The 20,668-nt window shown below is 42.7% G+C and overlaps 1 protein-coding gene and 1 non-coding gene across 2 annotated transcripts; both read left to right on the top strand.

The window, feature by feature from the left end:
- The first annotated feature begins 2,822 nt into the window (after positions 1-2,822).
- Positions 2,823-12,630, top strand: CNIH1 (cornichon family AMPA receptor auxiliary protein 1). The gene is made up of 5 exons (XM_053474651.1): positions 2,823-3,011; positions 7,680-7,748; positions 10,731-10,843; positions 11,678-11,821; positions 12,099-12,630. The coding sequence occupies exons 1-5, from the start codon at positions 2,931-2,933 to the stop codon at positions 12,124-12,126; spliced, it is 435 nt and encodes a 144-aa protein (XP_053330626.1). The 5' UTR covers positions 2,823-2,930; the 3' UTR covers positions 12,127-12,630.
- Positions 12,631-19,706: 7,076 nt separating this feature from the next.
- TRNAE-UUC (transfer RNA glutamic acid (anticodon UUC)) lies at positions 19,707-19,778 on the top strand. Its single transcript has one exon. It is a non-coding gene; the product is annotated as a tRNA-Glu (tRNA).
- Positions 19,779-20,668: the final 890 nt, after the last annotated feature.

Raw genomic sequence — 20,668 nt, 5'->3', positions numbered from 1 at the left:
GATTCTGCAATGCAAAATGTAAAGGATTCACACAATACATCATATGGTGACTGGGTTGTCATTTAAGATTTCTGTGTATATCCTAGAAAAAAAAGAGATCATTCCCATGGCATCCGGAAATGTTTCTATAACCATGGTCACCTCTGGGACCAATGCATCGATTTAAACAAAAACCTGTAATCCGTACCCAAAAGATATATTTACGGTTTACGAGCAGCGGAAGCACGCGTTATTTTCAAGGATATTTTTCTAATGATTTTTATGTGCCAAATTCATGATCCAGTTCCAAATTATATATGCTTATATGATGCTTATATAGAAACATGAATTTTACTGTTGGATATTATTAGATTATATTGATGAAAGCATTGTTTATTTAAACAGTAGACCCAATAGATTTATTTTTTTCTTACAAATATACTGTATTACATACAGAATTGCAAAAGTGTTAAACTGCTAGCACAAAAATAGGAATTGGCCAATGTATCTTCTTCTTTAGCCATCCATCGCTCAAATGGTTAAAGGATGTCATTGCCTGTAAAGAACATAATATATATAAATATTAATGTATGTATAAATGTTTGGCTACCAAAGGAGTAGCCCAATGAACAAGAACATTCCATTGGGTGTTATGGTGAGACCTCTCTTAAAAGCGTGCATCAGTTTTGTTCTTTGGAAATGCGTTACTATTAGGATAGAATATAATGCGTGTTTTGGATATGGTATATGCTTGCGCTAAATACTGTTTAAGTTCCCTTTAAACATGATCCATAGTGATTGCAACTTGAAACAGTGATTGCAGGCACAATGGAACATCAATGTATTCTGGCCTAGGGTTGCCTGTCCAAGGGGTCGCTAGTCTCCCCTGCCGCAAAACCTGGGTGCATTTACACTATAGCTAGATGCCTTTACATCACGGTGCACGGGGATATGACATCATCCCATGACTTACAGCTAGTCTGCAGACTGTCCATCTCTGAGCTGCATTAAAAACATTCCTTATTTAGTGTTTTTTTTTGTATGTATGTAGAAATATAATACACGCATTGTTCCTGGATTGACATTTAACTGTGAAATGAATCAGGAAAGCATCTGTTTGCGGTTATGATCTTAATTCTCCTTTTTTTTTTAGTTGTATAGAATTGTGTATAATTATTACAGGTCCCGCTTGCATCAAAGGGTCCATTGCTTGTTCTGCCGTTTTGGGCATTTTTTGGCTAAAGAGAATAACATTTGGTAATCCTATAGCCTGCTGTAATAAATATTACCGATCTAGAATCAAACTTGAATTTTATTTACTGGAAACACAAATAGGGTTAACGTTCGCAGTGACATAAATCTGTCCCCAGTGGTATTCTCTGAGAAGCCCCCCTAGCAATGATATATATATATATATATATATATATATATATATATATATATATACACACACACACATACATACAGTATAACCCGTGCACTGGAATCCACACACTTATATATTACATGAATTATATCTATTATATGAATTCTATTCCTTTTTCGGGGTAATATGATTTTAGGTGCAGGTCTACCCTAAGTAAATATTTTCTAGGTGATTTTTTGGAGTAGTTGCTGAGAAAATGTATTTATCAGCGACAGTACTTAATTACATGGTATGGGGGAATGTGCTTGAAAAAAGAAAAAAAACTTTTTTTTATTGAATATACGGAACATTTTTATTTGTGCTAACAGTATATATTGGCATAATTTTCACAGGCTTAACAAGATGTCTGGGCGTTCTGAAACAAAATATTTCTAATACTGAAAGAATATACTGTATAGAAATAAATGGTAGGCTTGTGCGGAGGGGTGTAGTATATGATCCCATTATGATTCATATATATATATATATCTATATATCTAAATATATATATATATATATATATATATCACCAGCATAATACTGTTGGATTGTAATTTCCCTTTGTGTATATAACGCCCGCACCGTTGCGTTTTGTTCTTGGTCTGTATACATTTTAAGCTGTGAATTCTTGTGCCTTTTGTATGCAAAAAAACTTCTGTTTTTTAATCAAATTTACGAACACAAATCTCTGCTTAGCCTGCTGTCCACGGCTGTAGGATATCGTTTCTCTGTATATTATTAGTGCCAGAGTTGTGATTGTGCATTGGCTGTTATTCTTGGCTAAATAAACACATTTTGAAATGTACCATATTCTCGTTTCCGTGTAGTCATTCATTTATTTGAAATACAAATATATTCAAACACCCAACCTCTGTTATGGGCCCGTGCCAGGTGTTTATTTCTAACGTTTGCTTTATACAGATGGCAGGGCCATTTGATGGAGGGTAACCTATCCTCCAACCAGCCACAATTTCTGGACATCCCGGCTTGAGCGCACTTGTTTTCGGGTAAGGAAACAGAATCCCTGACCTGTATGTGGCCCTCAAACACGGGACTTGTGCCCCCTGTGCGGGCCATGTTGCCTTTATCTCTATGCTGATATAGATGGGCTGCTTAAGGATTAAAGTCTACAAATATGGCTGCAGAGCCACAACACTGTATGTGCATCATCTCTGACAATACTCTAAATAGCAAAAGCAGATCTCGCTTGCTCCCCTCACTTGCTCGCTCGCTCCCCTCTCTCTCCCTCCTCTCCACAATTCTATACAATGTATATACATGCGCTAACAGTCTGTGTATATAATATGTGTGTATAAATATATATATATACTATATACACACTGCCATCTGTAGTAGCTAGGTGCACGCAACTCCCTCCCAGCCCGTGAGCTTAGTTGGAATCGCGCGCGCCCGCCCGCCCGCGCCACGCAGAAGGGTTGCGTACGCGTCCCCGTGCCCAGTTGATGTGGTGCAGGCCGAGCAGCCGGTGAATGGTTTTTCCCAGCAGCCCCCTCGACAGCCTCTTCCTCCGCTCTCCGGGCTGAATATGGCGTTCACGTTCGCGGCCTTTTGTTATATGCTGGCTTTGCTGCTGACCGCGGCGCTCATCTTTTTCGCCATTTGGCACGTAAGTAAGAGGTCTCCCGGCGGTGAGTGCAGGGTCGGGTACATGATATGTGCCTCGCCGGCCACCACACCCTGACTGTCAGCGGAGGCTGTTCCTGGAGCAAGGTTCACAACAGAGACACCTCGACTTATTTGGCCCGTACACAACCTCCCCCTACCGTGTCACTGTGCCCGTACACAACCCCCTCCTACGTTGTCACTGTGCCCGTACACAACCCCCTCCTACGGTGTCACTGTGCCCGTACACAACCTCCCCCTACCGTGTCACTGTGCCCGTACACAACCCCCTCCTACGGTGTCACTGTGCCCGTACACAACCCCCTCCTACGTTGTCACTGTGCCCGTACACAACCCCCTCCTACGGTGTCACTGTGCCCGTACACAACCCCCTCCTACGGTGTCACTGTGCCCGTACACAACCCCCTCCTACGGTGTCACTGTGCCCGTACACAACCCCCTCCTACGGTGTCACTGTGCCCGTACACAACCCCCTCCTACGGTGTCACTGTGCCCGTACACAACCCCCTCCTACGGTGTCACTGTGCCCGTACACAACCCCCTCCTACGGTGTCACTGTGCCCGTACACAACCCCCTCCTACGGTGTCACTGTGCCCGTACACAACCCCCTAAAACGGTGTCACTGTGCCCGTACACAACCCCCTCCTACGGTGTCACTGTGCCCGTACACAACCCCCTCCTACGGTGTCACTGTGCCCGTACACAACCCCCTCCTACGGTGTCACTGTGCCCGTACACAACCCCCCCTATGGTGTCACTGTGCCCGTACAAACCCCCCCTACGGTGTCACTGTGCCCGTACACAACCCCCCCTACCGTGTCACTGTGCCCGTACACAACCCCCCCCTACCGTGTCACTGTGCCCGTACACAACCCCCCCCTACGGTGTCACTGTGCCCGTACACAATCCCCCCCACCGTGTCACTGTGCCCGTACGCAACCCCCCCACCGTGTCACTGTGCCCGTACGCAACCCCCCCACCGTGTCACTGTGCCCGTACGCAACCCCCTTACCGTGTCACTGTGCCCGTACGCAACCCCCCCTACCGTGTCAGTGTGCCCGTACGCAAACCCCCCCTACCGTGTCAGTGTGCCCGTACGCAACCCCCCTACCGTGTCAGTGTGCCCGTACGCAACCCCCCTACCGTGTCAGTGTGCCCGTACGCAACCCCCCCTTGCCGTGTCACTGTGCCCGTACGCAACCCCCCTTGCCGTGTCACTGTACCCGTACGCAACCCCCGCTTGCCGTGTCGCTGTGCTTGTACACAACCCCCCCTTGCCGTGTCGCTGTGCCCGTACGCACCCCCTCCCTTGCCGTGTCGCTGTGCCCGTACGCACCCCCTCCCTTGCCGTGTCGCTGTGCCCGTACGCAACCCCCTCCCTTGCCGTGTCGCTGTGCCCGTACGCAACCTTCCCTTGCCGTGTCGCTGTGCCCGTACGCAACCCCCCCTTGCCGTGTCGCTGTGCCCGTCCATGCAACCCCCCCTTGCCGTGTCACTGTGCCCGTACGCAACCCCCCTTGCCGTGTCGCTGTGCCTGTACGCAACCCCCCTTGCCGTGTCGCTGTGCTTGTACGCAACCCCCCCTTGCCGTGTTGCTGTGCCCGTACGCAACCCCCCCTTGCCGTGTCGCTGTACCCGTACGCAACCCCCCCTTGCCGTGTCGCTGTACCCGTACGCAACCCCCTCCCTTGCCGTGTCGCTTTGCCCGTCCATGCAACCCCCCCTTGCCGCGTCGCTGTGCCCGTCCATGCAACCCCCCCTTGCCGTGTCGCTGTGCCCGTCCATGCAACCCCCCCTTGCCGTGTCGCTGTGCCCGTCCATGCAACCCCCCCTTGCCGTGTCGCTGTGCCCGTCCATGCAACCCCCCCTTGCCGTGTCGCTGTGCCCGTCCATGCAACCCCCCCTTGCCGTGTCGCTGTGCCCGTCCATGCAACCCCCCTCCGGTTGCCGTGTCGCTGTGCCCGTCCACGCAACCCCCCTCCCGTTGCTGTGCCCGTCCACGCAACCCCCCTCCGGTTGCCGTGTCGCTGTGCCCGTCCACGCAACCCCCCTCCTGTTGCCGTGTTGCTGTGCCCGTCCATGCAATCCCACCTCCTTCCGGTTAATATTAATAGGGCTGGTCGGGTATAATTATACAAATTGGATACACAAAGATGTGTGATAAATACCTGAAATGCTAGGTGCTGCCAGTAATGTTATTATTAGTGATTGTTAGTACATGCTCCGTGGAATCTGTCAGACCAGTACCGTATATTCCGGCGTATAAGACGACTGGGCGTATAAGACGACCCCCAACTTTTACAGTCCAAATATAGAGTTTGGACTATACTCGCCGTATAAGACTACCCCTCTACCCAGCGTACAACAACCAGCCAATCACGGCAATCGATGTACCTTACCGGTGATTTGCTGGTTGATTTGCTGACATATACATACATGCACTGCCCTTACACACACACACACACACACACACACACACACACACACACACACACACACACACACACAATATATATATATCTATATATATATCTACACATATGCCTGTCCATACATACACATTTATACACTGCCCTCACCACACACCCCTGCCTTTACACACACATGTATATGTATATGTGTATATATATATATATATATATGTATATACACACACACACGTATGTATATATATATATATATATACAAACACCAGTGTGTATATATATGTATATATATATATATATATATATATATACACACACACACACCAGTATATATATATATATACACACCAGTGTGTGTGTGTGTGTGTGTGTGTGTGTGTGTATATATATATATATATATATATATATATATATATATATATATATATATGTATGTATATATATATATATATATATATATATATTTCTCCCCCCTTTCTCCCTATCTCTTACCTTATCTTCTGTCTTCTTTCTTCTATCCAGTTGTGGGAGCCCGAGGTCTGGCACTTCAGACCTCGGCTTCCCTGCTCTCTAATCACTAGGCGCCGGGACATGACATCATCCCTGCGCTCGGCATCAATAGCCGGCGCCTAGTGATTAGAGAGCAGGGAAGCCGAGGTCTGAAGTGCCAGACCTCGGGCTTCCCTGCTCCCTCATCACTACGCGCCGGCAATTGATGCCGGGCGCCGGGACATGACGGCATCCCTGCGCTCGGCATCAATAGCCGGCGCCTAGTGATTAGAGAGCAGGGAAGCCGAGGTCTGAAGTGCCAGACCTCGGGAAGCCCGAGGTCTGGCACTTCAGACCTCGGCTTCCCTGCTCCCTCATCACTACGCGCCGGCAATTAAAGCCGGGCGCCGGGACATGACGGCATCCCTGCGCTCGGCCTCAATAGCCGGCGCGTAGTGATTAGAGAGATTGGTGGCTTCGTGGGAACCTCCGGCTTGGTAAGTACCCGGCGTATAAGACGACCCCCCACTTTTAAGAAGATTTTTTGGGGTTAAAAAGTCGTCTTATACGCCGGAATATACGGTATATTACACTTCACCCTATTTATTTCGCCCAGCAGCACCATGTCACGCAGCGATTTATATTTACCTGCATCTGGCCAAGTGACAGAACTCTGTGTATTTGGTGGGTGTAATATGTTGCAGTAACAGATCTGAGACCCCGTGGAGAGGACAGAACTTTAGACCACGGCTCATTTGTTATCTAGGTCAAAAAACGTTCAGCTAAATGTTTGGGAATCTGCCTCCCCGCAGCCCAGGCTGGGTTATTAGACATCCCGTGGCACCCTAGGGTATTAGCAGAGGTCTCTGGGGCAGCGGGGCTCTCGGTCCTCGCAGTGCCATCTGGTACCCGTGACATTTGCTACTTAATGACTTCTTCTCGCCAGGCTTTTGTTTGTCGTCGGATCACTAGCCAGAACTGGATCCTGGAATTTTGTTGCCTTTATTGGCTTATACGGAGCCTTCATATTCCGCAGAGCTGTACTATGCTTATTATTACATTTTGTAGCACTGTTACAAAAGAGAAAACAAACAGATCCGTAACTCTAAAATAGACATCGTAGGAAACGAACACGCATTTAAAACGTACTGGTACAGAGGGAGAAAAAGCCCTCCTTGTATGAGCTGGCGATCTAAATTGTGTGTTTAATATCACGATAAACATCTGGAGAGGTGAAAGGATGGACAGAATGTTTAATCCGCTGCGTGGCCCAGATACAACCGGGAGGGTTATTTTTTTTACAACTGGAATGTCTTAAAGATGTATTTTCAGATTTAAAGATACGTTTTATTACGTTAGCAGGAAGAAGTAACTCGTGGTAAATTCAGCTTCGGTCATTAAGCAGTTAATTACTTCTTAGACTTCCAGTTTCCTATATACCAAATAATCACCGGATTATCGTATACAATTCCGCTCCATCTGCTAGTGATGTATCTGGTATATTATATAGTGTGTGTGTGTGTGTGTATATAACATTATTCCCATACTAATTTAATGATTGATGCTACATTATATAAAATCACCGGCTCCTGCTGAGTATATATGAAATAAATATATACTTCAAAGTGTTCCTCTTTGCGCTGTCGCGATGATGACGCGAGTGCGAGCCGTCCCGTGGCTTTCCCTCGACTTTGCAAAAACGTTTAATTAACACAATTTACAATTTCTTTTTCAGATTATTGCGTTCGATGAACTGAAGACCGACTACAAGAATCCTATAGATCAGTGTAACACGCTCAACCCTGTAAGTGACGGCTTGCCACCCGCTCCCTTCATTTGTGTGATCGCACCCAATTTGTACTTCGTTGCCATGCCGTTTCCAGCCAGCTCTGTGATGTGTGGAAGCGACTATCCCACTTATTATTATTATTATTATTATTATTATTATTATTATTATCTTTTATTTATATAGCGCCAACAGTTTACGCAGCGCTTAATACAATACATAAATTCAAGACAAGACAAGAATTGACAGACTAAGACAAACCGGTACATTTGGTGGAGAGAGCCCTGCTCGCAAGCTTACAATCTAGAGGGAAAATGGGGTGATAAACATAAGGCATAGAGAAAGGGTGAGAGGTATTGTGGTGGGAGTATCGATGACAAGGATGTTCTAGCAGCTAAGATGGCTTGTCTTAAGATTGAGCGCATTCAGTTACCTTTTTTATTGTAGATGGGATAATAGAATACCTGGTTTAAGAGCCGTATAAAAGACTGGCGAAGCCCCAAATATGTAATGTTTTTTTTTGTCTCTCTGGAGCCTTAAGCTTCAGTGACTTGGGGTCCGGATTGAGTATGGGCTTTTCTCCCCGGCACCTTACCCTTACGGGTGGAAATGTTAATTAACTCTCGTTGGGGACTTGCTAGATCTTCTCCCAGTGCCGCTGTGGTGGGTGGCTGGTCACTTCGAGATGATGGCCGCTGGTTCAGGTGATAATGAGAAGCGTTCAGCTTCCTACAAACCCCAAGGATTACTCATAAACTAGAAACGGTAACCAAAAGGAAACGCATTGCTTGCTCTTTCTACATTATTTATTCATAGACTCTGGTTAGAATTTGGATCTGCGGTGCTAGTGGAACATCTCCAACGCCTTAATCATCTGATTTTTTTTTTTTTTTTTTTTTTTGGAGAAACCTCATAGGATTTTAGATTTAGATATGTAATGAAATTGACGGCTCGAGCTCCTGAGTGGGATGGTAGCTTTACCCCCCCCCCTCATATCACATTCTGCATCAAAAGTATCTGTGTTGAGATTAGATTTCTGTTTCTTCTTCTGGCTGTTAATCTCCTTTTGGTCCTGCCAGCTGTTACACTAACATTCTTCCAATCTGCTTTTTACTTTGTCGCCACAAAAGACATTTGAAAAGCTCAAAAAGATTAAAAGAGTCAAAATTGCACTCAAGGTGTGTACTGGTCTTCAGTTCAATGGTCCAATGCCTCATCTTTACATTTCTTTTGGGACGTCTGTTGAATGTTTGGTTTAATCGTTCCCTAACATGCCTGAATCATCATTACTTTTGTTTTTACACAACGGCACACCGCATTAACCCCTTTCCTTCCAGAGGGATAACTTTGCCGTTCTATCGGGACTTTACACGAGCCATAAGAAGCCACATGCTGCGTACGCTGGGCATCACTAATGATGATCTGCTAAGTTAAAGCCCTTGGAAACGACCAAAAATTAGCAGCGCTTCTAAAATCGTATTCTTTATCACATATTATGTAGATAGCAGCTTTTTCCTCCCAGACTCGTGTAATATTTACAACATCCCTTGTCATTACTGTGTCATCTTACTAATCGGTTAAAGTTTTATTAACACGCATGTGACGTGAACATGCCTGGTACCGGTACATACTTTCCATGGGAATGTGCACGATCCTTCTACCGGTCCACCATGAGCTACGCTTACACGTTATCTCTCGGTTCTGTAAACCCAGAGCTGTGCGTTTGGTTATCGCTGTGGGCTGAATTGGCTGCGGGAAGTCTTTCTAACAACCTTTACCAGGAGAATGGCCGAGGTGGCCCTCAATGCCGGATAAAGTGGGCCAACCACGTCTTAATTCCGGCTTTACGATGATGCATTATGTATTGAAATACATGTATTGGCTATTTTATGTATATATAATGGGGGGTAGTATATGCATTACATATTCACTGTGCGTTAAAAACTAATTATTTAGTTAAATTGGTAGGATGACATTAAATAAATATAATTGATTTAACTGCATTGCCAGTTCAGCCCTTGGATAAAGCGAGATGATGTATGATGTTATATGAAGTCCAAGATGAAATGTTTTCTATGTCTTGCTGGACTGTCGCTTTGTAATCGAAGTAATATATGTTGGGATGGAAGCTCTGCCACCGACGTGCTCGTTTTATCCGCTGGGAATAATAGTAATTGTTCTCCGCCTTGGCTCTGTAACGTTGCTTCTATCCTCCAGTCCTCAAGGGTCTTGTCCTCTCTGGGTTTTCAGGCTGATGCTAACATATTGCTTTGTCACCAATTCCTGGTGATCTGAAAATGAGAGAAATCCCAAAATAAGGACTGATTTATCGATCATACGGAACGTACCCCAGGTTTCCAAATGCTTTTGGAGAGTCGGTACAAGGGAGGGACTTTGAATGATTACTTCTCCCAGAGGGACAAAAGCAGATTTTGATCTAACAATAACCAGCTTGAGACGTGTATCTTGTGTATGTTGTGCTTAGTAATCAATCTATGAGAGGCGTATTATGCCCCCAAAGGGTTAAAATAAGAAGGGATTCACTATTTTCTTAAATGATTCCGTACCAGGTGGACATTCTGGATGGTTCGGGAAATGATGGCGGACGGGAATTTGTAGGGTTAGGAAAATAGTGTGTGTGTTTATGAAATGATATTGCGTTTTGAGGGGGACAGACCCTCTTTAATTTCCCTTAGTCCTCTTCAACTCCTATTTACTGTCCAATGTGGATTTTATGTGCACTTTTATTTATATATAGAAAGCACAGCGCTATAGAACACGCCTCCAAATATAATTGCACTAAATCTGTGAAGAGAAGAAATTGTATTCAAACATTGTGATAGTCTGAGGATATTTTACCGCATTTACAGGCAAATTATTGTACGTTGGGAAGTTTTGAGACCTGATGATATTTCTAAATCAATTGGTGCTATCTTCATAAACATTTTGGTTGTCTATTATATATAATATATGTAATGTATATATGTTTTCTGTTTCCAGCTTGTGCTGCCAGAGTATCTGATCCATGCGTTCTTCTGCGTTATGTTTCTGTGCGCTGCGGAGTGGCTTACGCTGAGCTTGAATATGCCTCTATTGGCGTATCATATTTGGAGGTAATCTTCGTTGGTTTGTCTTACAAATGCAGCTATCGTTACGGTATGGTGTTCTGTCGTTCAATGTAGAGTAGAACACTTATGTATTGACAGAGCCCTATTTCATTAAACGATCCCCCAAAGGGGGCTACAGAACCTCCCACTCTCTGCGATTGACCGTGAATCACGGCAGTCGGGGGTTAACCGACAAACTAGTGATTCAAATCACTAGTCTGTCAATCATGCAGGTTTTACCCCGGTCCGATATCTGGACCTCTTTCTTGGGGAGGATATTCTGACTGATAGCCTCCTAAACTAATATTTATGCAACGCATTATATTGCTGCTTGGAACCAACGGATGCCATGGTGCTCCACCGATTCTGGGCCACCTGCCGCATAGCCTTGGGGGTCTACTATTGCAAACAGACGGCCAGGATGGGGTAAATTAAACTTGGGGACTGACAGGGGGGTCCAAAATCAGACATGGACACATCAACATAAAAAAGTCAAAATGTGTTCCTTTCAATATATGACCCATAACTAACAAAAATACATGTAAATCCTAGGCATGTGGGGTATTTCCAATCTCAAGACAATGTTTAACAAAACTAATATGTGGGGATTCATTTAAAAAGCAAGTGTGCGATTCTGAACGCACACATAGCAAGTAGCAAAATGGCTTTGGTCCCAAACATTTGGGACCTACTTCTCATATTCCCGTTCTGCCTTGTATAAAGTCAGGAGTAAGAAATTAAAATCGCGTGTGCATGTATATATTCATACACGTTTTATGTAATTAATACACATACACTGCAGAGATTAACCCGTTATTTCCTTTTTGTCTGCTGTTCCAGGTATATGAGTAGACCGGTGATGAGCGGACCTGGTCTATACGATCCCACAACCATCATGAATGCTGATATTCTAGCATATTGTCAAAAGGAAGGATGGTGCAAACTAGCGTTTTACCTTCTCTCTTTTTTTTACTACCTGTATGGGTAAGTTTGCTTTATTCCCTTTGAAATCTTAACCCCTTCACATCGTTTGTGGTTCCGTGCCACAATATCTGGAGAACCCCATAGTTGATAATGTTGGCTAACAGATCAAATGCGACCAGCACTCTGCTTGGTTAAACTTATATAAAATCCCAAAGTCAGGACGCCCCAATGTGATCTCTGAGAAGTGTTTTTCTAACCGATTTTGTTTTGTGTGATGTCCGCTGTCTGTCTTTTGTTTCATGCCGTGACTTATACTGTTTTTCCTGTTCTATCCTAGCATGATCTACGTGTTGGTGAGCTCCTAAAGAAGAACTCTTGGAAGAAACTGGTTCCAGTTATTTGCATGCAAACTTTAAATACTATAGGCATTTGGTCTGCGAGAACCTGGTATACATGGCCGGTGAGGTCCTTGGATCACTTTTGCTTCCCATTTTTAAATAACACCTTTTGTGCTGGCGGGAAGATTTTTCATATTTTGTGAAGACTGGGAAATCGTGCATACAATATTTAAGTATTGCAATGCTTCAATCATCTACATCACTATAATCCATAACAAGCTTTCTCTATGCATTTTCCTTTTATATTTATATGTTGGAATTTATTGCAGCAATATTATTATTAAAACCACCCCAAATAGCTGCAGTCTGCAAATAGGCATCACCTTCAAATTATTAGTTGCAGTTAAAGAAACCTTACAATATGATTTGGAAAAACATTAGTAAACCTTCTGTGATTATCAAAAACTCAGTGGAATCCGTTGGCTAAGGAAAAAAAATGTTTTATTGAGAAATAAATGTTTTTGTTATTCCTTTTTGCAGTCTTGAGTAAAAATACTGGGTGCCTATACTTTGTGGAGGGGGGGTTATGTGGGTTGGTATATATAAATGGATGTGTGGTTGTGTAATTCTGGAATTATAAATCCAGGCTGTTAACCAAATGGGATTCAGAGCCACGGGCTTTGCGACTCTGAAGATACTGGTATGTGTTGGGTTGTTTTTTTTTGGGGGGGGGGGTCAACAAGATTTCGTGTAAAAACATGGATGCATTAACAAACTAAGAGGCTATTGCGATAACACAAGCATGAACTACAATCGTAATGTCCAGTTAATCAGCGGATAACTGTTGAACTTGTTACAGTGATACACTCCCCTTCATGTGTTCGTGAAGTTTAGTTTTTCCTCTATAATCATCGAATGTTAATGTTTGATTTAAAAAAAACTGCTAACAAAGGAGGTTGCGCTACCTAAATGAGCCATTGTATACCAGCCAATAGGGAAGATTTTTGCTCTGTCCTGTCACCTGGCATTTGACTTTGAAAGCACAATAAACCAATCACAAAGCTCGTACGATCTGACGTGACAGGCACAATCCTGGCAAATGCATGATTTGCTACAATGGAAGAAATACTTATTTTACCTGCTTTCTGGTTATCACCTTTGGAACGACCGGTCCTCAGCCCAGTGTACACAACGCTAAGAGTCTTATAGCAGGGGCTTCTTGGTTGCTCTTTAAGTCATTAATCCTGATCAGTTTCGTCTAAAGATATACCTGTGGCCTCAGTGGCTGTTGCAGTGCGACGTGCTATGTATTCATTGCAGTGAGTTATAAAACAGATATATTTTATGCAAATAACCTGTGTAGGCATCACCCAACAAATTAAAAATGACAACCAAAAACACTTAGACATGGCGGCAGGGAAGTGTGTACTCTAAATTTGTAGTTAGTATTGTTTTTTTTTTTTTTTTGTATGTTTTTTCTGGATTAGTGCCTCTAACCTTGTTTTATAACCTTCCACATCTTTTGGAAATTGTAGATGGCCGGATGATGATCCTGGTTACTTGTCTATTTTGTTAAAAAAAAAAAAAAAAAAAAAAAGAAGCTGCATCAGACCCCATTCTTTAAATGTCTGCCTGTTCCTTTCTGTGATCGAATTGTCACAAAATTCTGAATCAAATGTATTAAATAGTTATTCACTATGTGAGATATTTGTGACTAGTATACATCGGTACTTACCCACTACAACCATCCTAAGAAAAAAATTCTCAATGGATTACATTCCCTCTATTTATAAATACTGCTTGCACTACACTTACCGCGTGAGGTTTGGTAATTGATACTAACCAGCCAACAGTCTGTGATGGGTTCTGAGAGCCAGTAGCAAACACTGGATATGTTGACGTATGAAGGATCTACTATCGTTGAAGGGATGTAAACACAGCGGTTGTCTGGCTCTATACACAAAGACACGTGAGCGCTTATTTAAAGTACAATTTACATAACTACAGAGGTATTGGATTTTATAAAAACGTTACAAAAAGCGAGAAGCAATTTGGAAAGAAAATTCTTTTTTCTGTGTGAGATTCACAAGCTTGAAATAAGAAATCCACTGAAATTTTCTTGACTTTCAAAATTGGCCCTAAAGGAACCTCCAACAATAGTGATTTAGGGATCCAGCATGTAATAAATGGTTGCAGTACTTGATTCCTTTATTATTAGGGCTGGTGGGTTAATTAGCCTGAAAAGCAGATAGTTCCAGGCGAGGAGACATTAAAACAAATTAAAAAAAACACGAAAGAAGAACCCTCCGCTGTTGTCTCTATAAAAGACTCAGAAAACCTGATCTAAATGATCAACAAATTAACGAGGCTGTATAGAAAGTTCTGCAGGCACTTTTATTTCAAGTGACACCTTTAGAAGAGATGGCTAATCCCATCCCGATAGAGATCTACAAGTATCTTCTGATTTTGAGAGATGTTTGGTCAAATTGATTTTAGTCATAGTCTATTTGAGGTCTGATTATAAGACGACCTCGAATATAAGACCTCGTCTTATAATCGAGCAAATATGGTAATCAGAATGTCATCTATATAGTGTTTCTAGAACGCCAGGTTTGCACCAAATGGGTTGTTGGTCCAGATGGATTTGGCTTCCCAAATTTCTACATATATACATTGGCATAGCTTGGTGCAAACCTGGTGCCCATTGCTGTCCCACATAGCTGGAAATTTATGATTGAACCAAAGATAGTTACAGTATCTCACAAAAATGAGTACGCCCATCATATTTTTTTAAAATATTTTATTATATCTTGTCCTGTGACAACACTGAAGAAATTACACTCTGCTACAATGTAAAGTAGTGAGTGTACAGCCTGTATAACAGTGTAAATGTGCTGTCCCCTCAAAATAACAACACAGTCATTAATGTCTAAACCTTGGCAACAAAAGTGAGTATATCCCTAAGTGGAAATGTCTAGATTGGGCCCAAAGTGTCAATATTTTTTGTGGCCATCATTATTTTCCACCACTGCCTTAACCCTCATGGGCATTGAGTTCACCAGAGTTTCACAGGTTGCCACCTTTACCCTCAGCTTCTTTAGCAAGGCAGTGATTGTCTTGGAGGTGTGTTTTGGGTCGTTATCACGTTGGAATTATGCCCTGCGGCCCAGTCTCTGAAGGGAGGGGATCATGCTCTGCTTCAGTATGTCATAGTACATGTTGGCATTCATGGTTCCCTCAATGAACTGTAGTTCCCCAGTGCCGGCAGCACCTATTCAGGCCCAGACCATGACATTCCCACCACCATGCTTGACTGTAGGCAAGACACACTTGTCTTTGTACTCCTCACCTGGTTGTCACCACAGATGCTTGACACCATCTGAACCAAATAAGTTTATCTTGGTCTCATCTGACCACAGGACATGGTTCCAGTAATCCAAGTCTGCTTGTCTTCAGAAAACTGTTTGCAGAATTTCTTGTGCATCATCTTTAGCAGAGGCTTCCTTTTGGGACGACAGCCATGCAGACCAATTTGATGCAGTGTGCAGCGTATGGTCCGAGCACTGACAGGCTCACCTCCCCACCCCTTCAACCTCTGCAGCAATGGTGGCAGCAATCATACGTCTATTTCCCAAAGACAACCTCTGGATATGACGCTGAGCACGTGCACTCAACTTCTTTGGTCGACCATTGCGAGGCCTGTTCTGAGTGGAACCTGTCCTGTGAAACCGCTGTATGGTGTTTCCCACCGTGCTGCTGCTCGGTTTCAGGGTCTTGGCAATCTTCTTATAGCCTAGGCCATCTTTATGTAGAGCAACAATTCTTTTTTTCAGATCCTCAGAGAGTTCTTTGCCATGAGGTGCCATGTTGAACTTCCAGTGACCAATATGAGAGAGTGTAAGAGCGATAACACCGAATTTAACACACCTGCTCCCCATTCACACCTGAGACCTTGTAATACTAAAGAGTCACATGACACCGGGGAGGGGAAATGGCCAATTGAGCCCAATTTGGGCATTTCCCCTGTGTACTCACTTTTGTTGCCAAGGTGGCTGTGTGTTGACTTATTTTGAGGGGACAGCAAATACATAGATCCATGTATCAACTTGACAACCAGCTCGACTTGTTGAATTTCTGTGAATTCATGAGTTACTAGACTTTTCATGAAAACTTGCTGGGAATTTACAGCCGAGTAAACCTGGATTGTGGTTGAGCTACACAAGCAAAAAACTCATATTGCTTTTGAAATATCGTTTACCAGAGGCAGATCAGGGGCAAGTTTCCCTTGAAATTGAGGACGTATGGTGGCCCTACCTTGAATGTTATTTGGCTAAAATAATTGTGATGGGAGTCGCAACCTCTTTGTTCCTCCAATGACTTTTATCACTCACATATTCAGAATTTCCGCTGTGCTGTACCTCGTCTCTGGAGATTTTCTCCCTCTTATTTTAATTTCAAACGCTATTCCAAGAAGGTTCCAACCTCCCGTCCTAACGACCTCCAACAGCATGCCTAAGAAACCATCTGTCAAGTCCACCTGCAAAATCAACGCAATTCTCCATATCACCCTCATTACAATCAACTCATCCTCACCCAAGCTGCCCTCTCCTACTGTCTCTCGTACTCCTCAATTATTTTACTTTCACTGTAATAGTCCTATGGATTCTGCAGGAGCTATATAAATAAATGTAATATAATGATACAGATGAGAACAGGTTTTTCCAAAGAGGATTTTCCTGAAATGCACCACATTAGACTGTAGGTGGCACTCAAGTCGTTTGTTCAAATTAAAAATGTTCAAAGTATCTGTAATATGTAAATTTATGGGTTTTTTTATTCTGACAACAAAATCTGCAGCAACTTGATTAACCCCAGAAGTGAAAATATATGAATCCCCTTGTGATCTGAATCAATCCGGATTTACAAAGAAATGTATAAGTAAGGGCCAAAATGTGTTAAGAATTATCTTAAAATTATATTTTTTGTCTCAAGGTATTCATGGGGAAGATTCTTAATCTGCAATTTGCTCCAGTTGTCTAATTTTGGGCAAACTGCTATGTTGTGGATTCCTCTAATATGATTGTCCCAAATTATGGAAAACCTGAAAAGTAATTTAAAATATTAAATTTGTTGAGTTCTCCGCGTCATAGAGAGATGTACCTCCTAGGTTAACCCTCGTCTTTTAGCGATGCTAAACTTAGAGATTTATGGATAGATGTCAGAAACTGTCCTGCAATTTATAGGCCTCCAGTACATCAATGATGAGAGAAAGGAAAGGTCCGGCCAACATGAAAATGAAAATCCATCAGCTAGGGTGGTATTCACGTGAACGTTTTAACTACATGACTTTACTAAACATGATGAATGAACATCCCAAGTGCACTTCTCCAGCGAGAAGAATTTAGTGAGCACTGCATACGGCATAGATTGTGTGTGGGGTCGTCTTATGATGTGATTTCATTATTCAGAGCCACCAAAAGATTTCTGGTGCTGGCCCTTTTTCATCCATAAGTAAGACAGCTTAACATGAACAACTTCATAAATCAGTTTCATGAATACATTTCCAAGTTTGTCACAAAAAGCCATACACCGTAATCTATGAGAATATTGCCAAATAAACCAAAATTTGGTAGTAGTTTTGTAAACAAACCAATAAACCAAAAATAACACCAGCACCACCACATTTCCATATAAAAAATCTGTATATCTTTTTGTATATTTGCGTTTAATGTATAGGTATAATTCGGTATATTTGTGACCAAGTGACTTAATTGGTCTGTACACTTACAAACATATCATTGATACAGCATTCCCTCCAATATTTCAGGCATGATGGAGATGGGCAGGGGCAGATCTAGAGGAGGTCACGGTGTAGTGAAGCAGACCACCATGATATTATATACCAATGCACAACTTTGGCATGTCGGCACATACCTCAACCCGGGGCCCGACTGGTGGTGACGGGGCGGCCCTGGCTCTTTAGGGCTTCACACTGGAGTGTCAGATTGGGTGAATGTGTGGTGTTGTTGGCCAGGCATTCCGGTACAAATTTTAAAAGTGGTCTTATCACATAAATATTTTGTATTTAACCCTCATAGTGTCTTGGTTTCTGAATTGCCAGTCTTATCCTGCAGCATGTCCACCATTCTCCATCTACGCAACATAATCCTGTTTCCGACCTTACCCATAACTATATATATATGTATAATGTATCACTACTGATACGCTTCCATTAACAGTAACAGATTGTTTACCATACAAGTCTTTTGTAGTTCTGAAGGCATTGCGGTAAAAAAAAAAACCCACAAAGAGGGGCCAGTCACACAGCTAGCAGCTCGCATGAAATGTTTGACATTTCCTGGTCTAGGTTTCCTGTATCTGTTTTTTCTGGATATGAAAAAAGATATTTTTAATGCTGGATAATACAGAAGGACACAGCGTGGGTGGGCCACCTCTCAAAGTCACTGCACATGTGTCTAGTCCAGGATATTACAACCAAACCATAAAACAGGCTGCAGATTTCATTCTTCTTAATTTGCTTGTTCTCAGAACTAACAATAAACACACAGTAGTTTGAAGAAACATTTCTTTATTTTACATTATTAAGGATTTATTATGTACCATGCGCTTTTTAATATCCAATAAAATGAAGTTTGGCAATTAACGTATCCCGACAAGTCATGCTTCTTTTTAAAACCTCTGTTTGATCACCCCTCTCTGGCATATCTTGTATATTACTGAAAATTGTAGCTCGCATATGAATACTGGATTATATTATCCAGTAATGACTATACAAAGAACAGTTGAGATAAGATTTTTTTTTTTTTAATTTTGGAGAAATTTATTTGGGCGTTTGAGGATACTTGAAAAGTAGTGTAAATTAGATTCAGAAAGTAACCACGGAAAGAACCTATTTTTTTCCCATCAATTACACGCAGCCAGATGCTACCCAGAGCCCCTTCCAAAATATACCCTGCACAAATTTGTTTTAATCATAGGATGACTTTAATGACAGCGGGGCTCCCGGGCAAAAGTCTGCTGATGGGTTCCTCATGTACAACGGATTGTAAGATCTATTTGAAAATGTTGTCTCAAAGATCTTGCAGTCTTTTTTTTAGGTATACTAATAGAATGAAATACCACCCAAGGGTCTCTCTAAAGTTAAAGATTCCTTTTGGAGACCAAAACCCCTTTTTATAGGGGCTCAGAATGTTTGCTGGGTATCACAAGGTTCTACAGCCGCAAAAGCAGGGCCAGCCCAAGACTTAATGCCGCCTGGGGCGAAGTTTAAAATGAGGCCCCCCCCCTGCCGACGCTGAGGGGGTGCGGCATTTTAAACTTCTCTGACGCCATTATTGAAACGCCGACGCCATCAAATTGAAAAGTAACTCTACACTAGTTAGTGTACACTAAGGCCTCGCTCTCACAGGCATAGAGCCAGAACACTGAACTACACAGATGAGGTGAAAACGGGCTTTGTGATGTGTAACATGTGCACTCCGTAAAATTATGGTAATAAGGTGATCTGTAAGGTACTGTATATGACTGATTAACACCGGTGGCAGTGATTTCTCCATGAGAGTTGCCACCAATGCATTTTTATAAGTTCCCATATGGTCTAGCGGTTAGGATTCCTGGTTTTCACCCAGGCGGCCCGGGTTCGACTCCCGGTATGGGAATCAAAGGTTTTTTTTTTCAAATTACACTAATTATTTCCTCTCTAGACTAGTGTAACTTACTCATTGGTTTTCCTTGTTCATACATCGGTTCTCTACAATCTATTCTCAGCTTAGCCACCAATGACTTGGCTTCCTGTAAAAAGGAAGTGCGTCACATTCCGATATTTTATTGTAACTTTAGATGACTATATATATATATATAAATATATATATATATATATATATACTGTATCTTCCCATTTATTATATACTATTATTATTATTTATTGTTTTATAAGAAGCTAAGAACCTCTGTGCTTAATAAACCTCATACTTGCAGAGGGCAGTATCTCTGGCCGCTCCCTTGGACCTACCTTGAGGAGTAGAGTACGTTCTCCTTCCACTACTACATATTATCTTTGTGTATGAAATTGCATCCCGGAGTTCCGCCTCTTAAGGTCAACTTTCTGCAACGCAGGAAAATGTTGTATTGGCCCAGGCTCAGACCTCTGAACTGTAAATGGGACTATTAAAAAGGAGATCCTGCCACCAGCCCATTGAGTTGCAGCCCATCAGGGGTTTTGGAACTACAGTGGATATAAAAAGTCTACACACCCCTGTTAAAACGCCAGGTTCTTATGATTTTAAAGGAATGAGACAAAGATAAGTCATGTCGAAACTTTTTCCACCTTTAATGTGACCTATAACATGAACAATTCAATTGCAAAACAAGCTGAAATCTTTGAGGGGGTAGCAATCAGTCTTTTTGGGTAGGAATCTATTAGCATGGCACATCTTGACTCTTCCTTGCAGAAGTGCTCCAAATCTGTCAGATTGCGAGGACGTCTCCTGGTCACAGCCCTATTCAGATCACCCCAAAGATGTTCAATTGGATTCAGGTCTGGGCCATT

This window comes from Spea bombifrons, chromosome 9 (assembly GCF_027358695.1).
Source record: "Spea bombifrons isolate aSpeBom1 chromosome 9, aSpeBom1.2.pri, whole genome shotgun sequence".
In the NCBI taxonomy this organism is placed as follows: Eukaryota; Metazoa; Chordata; class Amphibia; order Anura; family Pelobatidae; genus Spea; species Spea bombifrons.
The sequence above is the reverse complement of the archived record's forward strand: the minus strand, read 5'-3'. Positions and strand labels throughout refer to the sequence as shown.